General features: G+C 37.5%; 1 protein-coding gene across 3 annotated transcripts in view; it reads right to left on the reverse strand.

Annotated features, from left to right (window-relative positions):
* The window catches only part of LOC123711107 (ATP-binding cassette sub-family D member), a 51574-nt gene that overhangs the window by 2964 nt on the left and 36124 nt on the right, over positions 1-12486 (reverse strand). For all 3 annotated transcript variants that reach the window (XM_045663522.1, XM_045663521.1, XM_045663523.1), the window contains exons 2-11: positions 11832-12064; positions 8354-8485; positions 7571-7778; positions 7026-7257; positions 5758-5897; positions 5433-5605; positions 1811-1985; positions 1341-1447; positions 773-932; positions 185-338 (exon numbers count right to left, since the gene is read on the reverse strand). In XM_045663522.1, coding sequence (XP_045519478.1) covers positions 185-338; positions 773-932; positions 1341-1447; positions 1811-1985; positions 5433-5605; positions 5758-5897; positions 7026-7257; positions 7571-7778; positions 8354-8485; positions 11832-11996 — 1646 coding nt within the window. In that variant the 5' untranslated portion in view covers positions 11997-12064. The remainder of the gene's footprint in view (positions 1-184; positions 339-772; positions 933-1340; positions 1448-1810; positions 1986-5432; positions 5606-5757; positions 5898-7025; positions 7258-7570; positions 7779-8353; positions 8486-11831; positions 12065-12486) is intronic.

Here is a 12486-nt window from a genome sequence, read left to right on the forward strand (position 1 = left end):
TAAGAAGTTACAGAAACCGATCGTGATTGGAAAACTCTGAAGGCGATTTAGAACTGAAAGAATTATAACTAACGAGTCTAATTAAATAGTAACTGAACCTTTTCATTCTTTGAACTCACAAAACCCTTTAAGAAACTATAACCTAGCAACTAAAAGATCGTAAATTAAAATAACATTTCTTTACCTAGATTTTCCACATCCATTAGGTCCAACAATCAACAGATGAGTGCCAGGATTGAGGTCCAATGTGACGCCACTAGCGACCACATCGCACGCTGGTGTCACGATCGGTACGTTACGCACACGTATCGACAGATCGTCCGTGTACGTAACTTCACCTATGAAAAAATATATTGCATTATATTCCAACGGGGCCTTCATGGGGGTGATTTTAGTTTAAACATATTAAAAAATCCGAAACTCAAGTATAAAGCTGTTGCTCAAGTAAATATATCATATCAACAGGAACATTTATTACACAAAGCTCACCTATTTCTAAATAAAAAAAGTAAATTCTTCTTTCTATCTTAAAGAATATTATAACGGATTTACATTTGTATAGCTCTGCGACATATAATGACAATGACAGCTGACATACAGCGGTTGCTCTGACATATATAATAAACATGTACCGTCATTGATTTATCATACGTACATCACACTGTTCAAATAAAACAGAAGACCATAATCAAAAAAGAAAAATCCAGAACAGTATTCAAACGGGCCCAATACTTGGGGTATATATAATACTTGACAAAACCTGTTTACATACCCATAGGAACAGGCTGTTTATCTCTGAAGGTGACCTGGAAGCCCGTGGAAGAGGGAGACGCTACGTGCACTGCGCGTACGCATTTCCCGCGAGCGACTTCACCAAATACCACCAACATGTCGGACACTCGCGTTGCGTATCCCGCTAGTGTTACTATTTCCTGTTGGTAAAGAAAATTTGTTAATAAAAATATATACAGGGAGCATAATTTATCAAACTACAGCAGAAAATAGTTTTTGACGCACATCGTCGACTTTTTTGGTCTAAGACTAGTCGGTTTCCTCACGATGTTTTCCATCACCGTTCGAGCTAATGTTAAATGCGCACATAGAAAGAAAATCCATTGGTGCACAGCCGGGGATCGAACCTACGACCTGAGGGAAGAAAGTCGCACGCTAAAGCTACTGACGAACACAAAAAACTACCTCCTACCCTCGGTAAATTTTAAAAGTGTAAAGTACCTACACGTTCTAATCTTTTGATTGTTTTTTTTTTAAATTAAATTTCGCGTGTATTCTCTTGTTTTTAAATTAAATTCGCCCCTGATAACTAATATTAGTATATTAACCTTATAACTAGACATGAGCCTCTCGATGGCGTCGGCCGCTGAATTCAATAGATTTCTTGATGTCGTCATGTATTCTGTTCTTGCGCTTATACCTTCACCTGCTGTACCTATAATAAAATAACACTTGAACATGCTTCATGCATTACATATAAAGTCTTTATAAAGGTAGGATTCAGAGAGTTTTAGCGCTAAGTACGATTATCGTACGTAGAAAACGTGTTGGATTGGAACTTCAAATATCCATAACTCAAAAAGTAACGCACCGATTTTGATGAAACATGGACTGTCCAATGTCCCATGAAGTTGGTAATATTAAATCATTATATGTCTTTTAGTTTTTGAGAAATTTTGGACAAACAGCAAACAGTGAAATTCCACATGTAATATAGTGAAAGCCTAAAATTATTTTGCAAATCTAACAATAAAACACACACAAGCAATAAACTAGTCTATAGTCCGTTAAAACTTACCATCCAACTTCTTCCCGGTAAGTATGGGAAGTGCCAACATGACCATCCCGGTACCAGACCACACGTACTTCATGCAGAACTGCTCCAGCATGACATACCACAGTTTCTTATTGAAGACCGAGGTCATTTGAGTGACCAACTCCTTGTAGGCTGATTGGAGCTGGCCCATTTCAACCTGAAAGATAATATAACATATTATCATATTTGCAGGATTTTCATTATTTTAAATTCTTAGAATATTTTATTTCTGACTCCGTTAAACCGGATTCTGGGTAAAAAAATATATAAAAAGAGAAACAAAATACAGAAAAAAATATTTTTTTTAACAAATTGTTTTTGTTGTTTTATTTTTCTTAAATGTTTAATATAGCTGTCACGCCTAGACAGTGTTCATGTTAAAAGCACCATGTTCGTTGGGCCCAAGACAGTCTCCATGTTAAAAGCACCATGTTCCTTGGGCCCAAGACAGTGTTCATGTTAAAAGCACCATGTTCGTTGGGCCCAAGACAGTGTTCATGTTAAAAGCACCATGTTCGTTGGGCCCAAGACAGTGTTCATGTTAAAAGCACCATGTTCGTTGGGCCCAAGACAGTGTTCATGTTAAAAGCACCATGTTCGTTGGGCCCAAGACAGTGTTCATGTTAAAAGCACCATGTTCGTTGGGCCCAAGACAGTGTTCATGTTAAAAGCACCATGTTCGTTGGGCCCAAGACAGTGTTCATGTTAAAAGCACCATGTTCGTTGGGCCCAAGACAGTGTTCATGTTAAAAGAACCATGTTCGTTGGGCCCAAGACAGTGTTCATGTTAAAAGCACCATGTTCGTTGGGCCCAAGACAGTGTTCATGTTAAAAGCACCATGTTCGTTGGGCCCAAGACAGTGTTCATGTTAAAAGCACCATGTTCGTTGGGCCCAAGACAGTGTTCATGTTAAAAGCACCATGTTCGTTGGGCCCAAGACAGTGTTCATGTTAAAAGCACCATGTTCGTTGGGCCCAAGACAGTGTTCATGTTAAAAGAACCATGTTCGTTGGGCCCAAGACAGTGTTCATGTTAAAAGCACCATGTTCGTTGGGCCCAAGACAGTGTTCATGTTAAAAGCACCATGTTCGTTGGGCCCAAGACAGTGTTCATGTTAAAAGCACCATGTTCGTTGGGCCCAAGACAGTGTTCATGTTAAAAGCACCATGTTCGTTGGGCCCAAGACAGTGTTCATGTTAAAAGCACCATGTTCGTTGGGCCCAAGACAGTGTTCATGTTAAAAGAACCATGTTCGTTGGGCCCAAGACAGTGTTCATGTTAAAAGCACCATGTTCGTTGGGCCCAAGACAGTGTTCATGTTAAAAGAACCATGTTCGTTGGGCCCAAGACAGTCTCCATGTTAAAAGCACCATGTTCCTTGGGCCCAAGACAGTGTTCATGTTAAAAGCACCATGTTCGTTGGGCCCAAGACAGTGTTCATGTTAAAAGCACCATGTTCGTTGGGCCCAAGACAGTGTTCATGTTAAAAGAACCATGTTCGTTGGGCCCAAGACAGTGTTCATGTTAAAAGCACCATGTTCCTTGGGCCCAAGACAGTGTTCATGTTAAAAGCACCATGTTCGTTGGGCCCAAGACAGTGTTCATGTTAAAAGAACCATGTTCGTTGGGCCCAAGACAGTGTTCATGTTAAAAGCACCATGTTCGTTGGGCCCAAGACAGTGTTCATGTTAAAAGCACCATGTTCGTTGGGCCCAAGACAGTGTTCATGTTAAAAGCACCATGTTCGTTGGGCCCAAGACAGTGTTCATGTTAAAAGCACCATGTTCGTTGGGCCCAAGACAGTGTTCATGTTAAAAGCACCATGTTCGTTGGGCCCAAGACAGTGTTCATGTTAAAAGAACCATGTTCGTTGGGCCCAAGACAGTGTTCATGTTAAAAGCACCATGTTCGTTGGGCCCAAGACAGTGTTCATGTTAAAAGAACCATGTTCGTTGGGCCCAAGACAGTCTCCATGTTAAAAGCACCATGTTCCTTGGGCCCAAGACAGTGTTCATGTTAAAAGCACCATGTTCGTTGGGCCCAAGACAGTGTTCATGTTAAAAGCACCATGTTCGTTGGGCCCAAGACAGTGTTCATGTTAAAAGAACCATGTTCGTTGGGCCCAAGACAGTGTTCATGTTAAAAGCACCATGTTCCTTGGGCCCAAGACAGTGTTCATGTTAAAAGCACCATGTTCGTTGGGCCCAAGACAGTGTTCATGTTAAAAGCACCATGTTCGTTGGGCCCAAGACAGTGTTCATGTTAAAAGAACCATGTTCGTTGGGCCCAAGACAGTCTCCATGTTAAAAGCACCATGTTCCTTGGGCCCAAGACAGTGTTCATGTTAAAAGCACCATGTTCGTTGGGCCCAAGACAGTGTTCATGTTAAAAGCACCATGTTCGTTGGGCCCAAGACAGTCTCCATGTTAAAAGCACCATGTTCCTTGGGCCCAAGACAGTGTTCATGTTAAAAGCACCATGTTCGTTGGGCCCAAGACAGTGTTCATGTTAAAAGCACCATGTTCGTTGGGCCCAAGACAGTGTTCATGTTAAAAGAACCATGTTCGTTGGGCCCAAGACAGTGTTCATGTTAAAAGCACCATGTTCGTTGGGCCCAAGACAGTGTTCATGTTAAAAGCACCATGTTCCTTGGGCCCAAGACAGTGTTCATGTTAAAAGCACCATGTTCGTTGGGCCCAAGACAGTGTTCATGTTAAAAGCACCATGTTCGTTGGGCCCAAGACAGTGTTCATGTTAAAAGAACCATGTTCGTTGGGCCCAAGACAGTGTTCATGTTAAAAGCACCATGTTCGTTGGGCCCAAGACAGTGTTCATGTTAAAAGAACCATGTTCGTTGGGCCCAAGACAGTGTTCATGTTAAAAGCACCATGTTCCTTGGGCCCAAGACAGTGTTCATGTTAAAAGCACCATGTTCGTTGGGCCCAAGACAGTGTTCATGTTAAAAGCACCATGTTCGTTGGGCCCAAGACAGTCTCCATGTTAAAAGCACCATGTTCCTTGGGCCCAAGACAGTGTTCATGTTAAAAGCACCATGTTCGTTGGGCCCAAGACAGTGTTCATGTTAAAAGCACCATGTTCGTTGGGCCCAAGACAGTGTTCATGTTAAAAGAACCATGTTCGTTGGGCCCAAGACAGTGTTCATGTTAAAAGCACCATGTTCGTTGGGCCCAGTTTGGATTAAAATTTAGTTTTGGTAGTTTTTCTATCTTAAGCTTTTCTATCGTAAGTGTTTTTAAATCACTAGAAGAAGGACCTTTTATCTCGTGTTAATGTTTGAGTATTTATACATATTTTTGTATCATAACAATAACGTTATTATTGTATTGTTGTAATTATTGCATCATACGGCACGCTTTGTACTCAACGTTGCCTACACGAAATAGATAAATAATAATAGATGAATTACGTAAGAGTCGCAGAATTGAAGAGGAAGTCGAAGCGGAATTACTTGAATCTCATTTCAGTTCACATTTAATTGTGTGTCTTGCTGTAAGTTTGCGGCACGCTTGCGGTCCTTATTAATGTACTGATTGCAAATAAATCCTTTTAATATTATAATTATATGGCCCAAGAGGTACTTACATTATGTCCCCCATAAAACGCGACCTCTTCCGCGTGAGCTATCAGCCTCGAATGGACATGTCTCAGATTCGCCTTCATTCGTGCCTCCTCACCCGCGAGGGCACCGAACCTTGGACTCAGGATTCGGAGAAGTTGACCAGTCAAGCATATTACCACTGTTGCTATACCGGGTCCTGGAAATGAAAGAAATAGGTGTATTAAAAAAAAAGAAAAAAAAATGTAATACGCTAGAAGTTAAAAGCTTAATGATACTGTAAGCTTAAATTACTAAGGTAAGGTAAAATAGTAAAGATATTTTTTCCTTCATGTATATATTTTTTCTTACCTAAGAATATATTTCCCTTCATTTTGCTTGAATAGCTGGCGAGGGTTAAAACTATGAGGAGCAAATCAAAGCACGGCTTAGTTAGAGAGCTGTATAGGTGAGCTACTGATTGGGCAAACACTGACACATCTTCTGTTAATCTGTGGAGAGAGAAAAAAGGTCTTTAGCCGGAATTGTCAATTGTCAAATAAATTAGCTGCGATTATGATTATACAAAGGAGTGTTCAGGGGCTTTGGAACTTTCGAGAATGTTAAGAACAACCAAAAGATCTGAAAAACTTCGAAGTATGTATATATAATAAATGGTTTTAAGTTATGTACGTAGTACTTATCCTGAGGCAATACCACTTCATAATACAACAGGAACAAGACGCTTATATAAAACTAAACCTTTTGAGTTAATAAACCTAGTGTAGTGAATATAAGTTAAAGTGCGGTATGTGACATACGAACATAGTGTCAAAACATTACCTTAGTTTAAGCTATTCACACTAGTATTGTAGAAAATTAAATCACATAATATTACTATTAGCCATAATTATTGTATAGGCCAGATTATAATTTATATAAAGTTACACGTTAAGGTTAGGAACAAAAAAGTTTTTTTTAATGTAATACGAGGCAAACGGGCAAGAGGCTCACCTGATGTAAAGCGATACCGCCGCCCATGGACACTCACATTGCCAGAAGGCTCGCAAGTGCGTTGCCGGACTTTCAAGAATTGGTACGCTCTTTTCTTGAAGGACCCTGTGTCGAATTGGTTCGGAAATACTTCAGTGGGCAGCTGGTTCCACATAGTGGTGGTGCGCGGCAGAAACTGCCTTAGAAAACGCTCAGTTGTGGAACGACGTCGGAACGGACGTCGAGGTGGTACGGATGGTATTTTGTATTTTGCCTTGACGTCCGATAATGAAACTCAGCTGCGGTTATTAGACCGAACAACTCTTCTGAACACTCCCCATGGTAAATGCGGTAGAAGATGCAGAGAGACCCAACATCTCTACGCAACGCCAAGGGATCAAGCCGCACGGAAAGTGATTGGTCGTCGACGATTCGAATCGCTCTTCGTTGAATACGGTCAAGTGGAAGGAGCTGGTACTGGGGATCTCCCGCCCAGGGGTGAGAACAGTACTCCATGTGGGGCCGAATTTGCGCTTTATAGAGTTGCAAGCGGTGGCCCGCAGTGAAGTACCGTCTCGCCTTGATGAGCACACCAAGATTTTTGGAGGCTAATTTAGCCTACTATTTATTTACTGTTCAAAATATACCTGTGGTCAGCATTTTCTATCCTTGCGTCCAAGTTGGCCACTCTATAGTACGTCTGGTTTTTGAAGTAGAGCTCATAGGCGTGGTTCACCAGCCTCGTTCTGAAGGCGAGAGCTAGTCTTCCCTCCAAGTATCTGATCATGGAGTTGATAAACGTCGCTGGCACGGCGATGCCGAACCATTGTAAGAGCAATGCCGCGAACGCCTTCATGTCTTTTTGGACTATGTGTTTTACTGGAAAATAAAGTTTTAAACGTATATACCTTCAACATCACAAAATATACGAGGTTTTCAAAAGGTTTTTTTATAACAATATAGGGGTCTGACATCAAAGTTAAATATTTATTTAAGTCTCTTTCTCATTCTCTCTCTCTCGGCAGCACATGCCTAAGCGTCGTGGTCAGCAAACTGGAGTGGACTATTTCTGTCCAACTCCTCCCTTATTGTACAATTTTGATGACGGCCACGTGATCTTTAGCCTTCTGTGTTACCAACCACTAACAGTTTCTTATTACCAATATTATGGTACAGATTACAAAGAACTTACCTATAGAACCTTCCAAAGACGCGACGTATATAGATAAGAACGTTCGCGAGAAGAGGCACAGCGTATGAACAGAGAGCAAAGCGACTTCGTGACTCCGGAATCCCGGTACCATGATCTTCGCCAAAGACACTATTTGTCTGAGAAATTCCAGATTCAGACCAGGGACATGCTCTTCTACTGTTTGGGACTGTGTCTCGTCCGCATCTTCCTGAAAGGCGAATAAGAATTTATTATGGAATTTGCACCAGCATTTTGGAAAAGGCAAAAAAATCGTTTATTATAACATTTTAAAATAATATGAATAGTTGAATGTGTCTGTTAGTAAAGAATTTAAAAAAATCTTAAAAAAAACAATGATGCAAAGTTTGTAAGCGATTTAGTAAAGTTTTATTATACCAAATAACTTAAGAAACCTTTTGTCGTCTTCATTCCACTACAACGAGCAAATTGTATTCTAAAATATAATTTGCACAACGTATTTTTAAAATTAATTTATCAAATCTCAACTAAACTCAACTTAACCAACGTCAAACCAAAGGTTATTAAAAAAATCATTACATAATAGTTCTGTAAAAATAATTATCAATACGATCAGAAAGTGAGTGTTCGAATGCATTCCACTGGATGAGTGGTTTAATTTATTTGCAATGCTGACAAGAAATGACGAACTGAGCGCGTTATGCGAGCCTGAATCTTTAACCAAATTTCCAGTTCTGACACCAAACTGTGTTTCATAACTATTTCGGCGTATATAAATAAAAACCTTAGAATATAAATGCTTACAATATTCTGCTTGTTATCGGTATCAACTTCCCCCCGACAGAGGGCGCACCGTTCCGCACCACAGTGCCCTCCACACGTCTGACCTTCGACGCCGCCATTTTCCACCGTGTGTAATTTTCCATTTTTCGCTACCTGAAATTTTCAAATTAATTTTACTTTTAGTTATATATTACAGTGTGACTTACATATGTGTATGTATACATTAGGGGCCAAACTAGGCTAATATTTTTTTTTATTTTTCGGATCATTGTTCTACTAGCATACATAACCACGTGATACTGTATAAATAGATATTCTTATAGGTGTAAAAGTATCACCGTGTATTGAGAAGAAATTATTTATACATTTAAATTATTCGTTAAAGAACACAAAGTTTTCGTCTAACTTGTACAACTGATTCAATTGTTTAATCATAAACTTTAAATGTTATTTACTTGAAACTTCAAAAGCTCTTTTTTCGCGTTGTGTATCTTTATAAGATGTCGCGAATATAGATTTAACGCATTATTTCTACCTAATTAAAATTGTTAGCCATAGAAATTACACTATTTTAAATATTGTTTAATAAATGATACACTATATAATATGAAACATTACCAGGAACTCAGCCTATCCAAGCGTCTTAGGTCCGAGGTCTCGTCATGTAAGTTACAACGAGATGCTATCCCTATACCAAAAATCATAACATCACATATCAGTATTATATGTCTAAATGACGTAACAAAACATTTTGCATCGAATAAGGCATCAACACATTTTAGTTCAACGAAGCGCAACCACAGACTCGCATTAGCCTTGCTCAGTTGCGTAATGTTTATGATTTAAATGAAAGGTTACTGAGGATTTTTAATCTACATTTTTAGTTGAAGGATTTATTGTCAATATATAGATATACGAATGGCAGCACGCAAAAGATTTAAATAAAACATTTGTTTACTCATCTCGCTCACCGCTCGCATAAGCTTTTTAATTTTCGAACTATCACAAGTCTTTTCTACATGGTTTTGTTAGACAGTATTACCGGCCCTTCTTATTTGAAAATAATAATAAAAATGCAACGTGCTTAGGTATATACATCGTCAAACAACGCCTTATAAATAAAGAGTGCTTAAGACGCTTTTACATAATTTCAAATAACTTTTAAACCACATCTGAGTCATCGAAAAAAAATCAGTGAAACTGAAATTGGCCCGTTTCTAACTTTGCGGATGAGGACGCGTTTATATTAATTGTCTAGACATTCGTAAGTTATAGAACATTAATATAGATTTTCAAGGTTACAACCAACCTGCTGTTTTCTATTTTTGGAATCTGACATTTGACTTAAGGGTTTGGAATATTTAACAAAGTTGATTTATTACTGATTCTTTAAGAAACTGTTAAAATACATTTTGTGTTCCTTTTTATTAAAATGTAAATAATCTTACTGCACAATAAATTATAGTTCATAATGAATTTAAATTATTAATACATTTTTTAGTCAAGATTAGTAAATCGATTTTGATCTTTTTAAACTAAAACATGTTTTTTAAATTTGTTGCATTTTGTGTTACTTACACAGTTGCCAGAATATAAAAATCGATTTTGATTTTTCATGCAAGATGTAAATAAGGATATAATGTTGCCAGTGAAGCCTTCGATCACTGATGACATTGAACTTAAGTCCCTTGAAGGTTTGCATTGTTATATGCGGTTTACGCATAAACATTGTATTCTTTACACTATCGCGTGAGGCCATAAATATCCTAAGTGATGTATTAATTCGGATTCAGGTCGATGTTCAGTTTTAAAAAAAGGTTCTATTTATACTCTTTGTTGACGGACATTACTGCGTCGTCTTGTTTGACGGAAATCCTACTTTTAGCCTACCCGAAAATTATTTCGCAAGGAATCGATCAGCTATACAAGTTATGTAGCGAAGGTGCAGTAGGTCTTAAAGATCAGTAGGACGGTTAAGTTATTACATCCACCTTCTCATATGGTGGTGTTTCCCAAGGTACCACACTGACTTCATAAATATTTCTAACATTCAGTTCAGTAGCGGAAGCAGTAACTAGTAGACTGCTTACAAGGTGTAATGTATGTGTATGACTAACAAGCTTTACTCAGCTTATCAAAAAATATTAAAATAAAAAAATATGACTCATTAACTGTGATTAAATTTAACGCAAATAAACTTAATAAAATCTAAAGTTTTTTGGATGAATCAGTGACTAACGTTGTCCATCGGATGACTAAACTTTTCAGTTTTTATTAATACGATTATGATAAATTTTGTACTGAAAATTATAGATAAGTCGGTTTATGGGCGAAATCTATTATTTTTTTTTATTTATTTATTAACACTTCGTTACATTACAATATAAGGGCAACTGGCGGCCTTATCGCTTTCGAGCGATCTCCTCCAGGCAACCACTGTGAGTAAATTAATAAAATATTAAATTACATAAGATAGGCAAGAAGTGTACATGTTATACACAGTTATTAAGACAAAACTAAACAGGAAACAAAAAAACCAACTAAACTAAAAATATGATACATTAAAAATAAAAAGTATTACATAGTAATATCACGAAACTAAAGAATCATTAAGCTGATGAAGTATGATTATTTACTTTAGTTTACTACACTTGGTAAGTGGATAAAAAATAGTACACAAGAACAGAGTGTCTTTCCTTTAATAGAGACTGTAAGAAGTGTTGGACCCTTTCATATGTTTAATATCCTTTTTAATAAATGAGGTTATTTTAAATTACTTATTATATTAAGTTAGGCTAAATTGTATATTTCTAGCAGAGACAATGTATGAAAGAACAAACTTAAGATATTTTATCTTTCTAAATTCTACTTTAAGAGACTTTGAACATTGTGTTTTTATCAATATAATAAAAGGCAAAGTTAATAAAAAACACAATCAATAACATTTAATTTCAATATTATCTGGTTTCTTAATGTTCTCACACGTTTTTCCCCTATTTACAAGTTAAAAGGCCTTAGATGGTTTATACAATTTTCATTTGTTTTTGGTTACTCGAGTACACTAAAAAACCTTTATATTGTGTGAATTTTTATCATTATTCTTCGGGCAGGATTATTTCTAGTTTAGTGATGTGGACGGATTAATGTAATCATTTCTTATTTCCTAGAAACTGATAGGTTATCAGCGTAGCATAAAATATATCAACAGTGCTCAAGTGAGCAAACAACAGTGCTTCCAGTTAAGTGTGACTTCCGTATGTCAAAAACGTATGAATTTTGGATGGAAAATTATAAACAGTGCTGCGCTGTCTTGACCCTAAATGTTACGCTAGTGAGCATAACACATTCGTCTTAATTAATTAATATCAACGCTCTCGTCAATTAAAAAATAAATAATATAATAAACGAAAAAAGGAATGTAGGATTATGACATAAGAATCTAGACTATGTTAGGTAATCTAGAACTCGCAATGAGAAATTAATAAATATAATTCCTCACCTTATAATTATTATTATTATGACACGGTGGAGGCTGCTTCTTATCCCTAGTGCCGTAGAGTGCGCACGCGGCTAAAGCGACGCCAACTCCAACACCGACAGCTAATGTCGCAGTTGGCTGGACCCTGAACGCTTGCTCACGGATTTTCGTCAAAATCGCTGGCATCTTGATTTATTTTCTCGAGATTGTTCACTGTTTATGTTGTGTTTAATTGTAATCTTGGGTCCATGATTCTGAAATAAGATAAATAATATTAGCAATGAAGCTGTAGAAAATTACTAAAGAGCTGTGATATAAGATAGTACTGTTGAAAAAAAAACAATTCAGATTGTATTGGTTTTCTTTAGTAAGTATTATTTTTAAGGAGTATTAAAGATACCCATCCACAGCGCTAAATCACCTGCATCATGAGTACACCCCAATATAGTATAATTGTATATATATATGATCCTTGATCTCTATGTATATATACAATTCTCGTGTCAGAATGTTCGTTCCCATACTCCCCGAAACGGCTCGACCGATGCTTATGAATTCAGTAAGTCGGCTACTATCTATCTCACAACTTACATAAATACAAACAGCCCTTAATTGTCACCCCTCTACGATCAACCCCTATTTTTTATTATTATTATAAGGTTATTTTTATTAAACG

The sequence above is a fragment of the Pieris brassicae genome, chromosome 6, assembly GCF_905147105.1.
Source record: "Pieris brassicae chromosome 6, ilPieBrab1.1, whole genome shotgun sequence".
In the NCBI taxonomy this organism is placed as follows: domain Eukaryota; kingdom Metazoa; phylum Arthropoda; class Insecta; order Lepidoptera; family Pieridae; genus Pieris; species Pieris brassicae.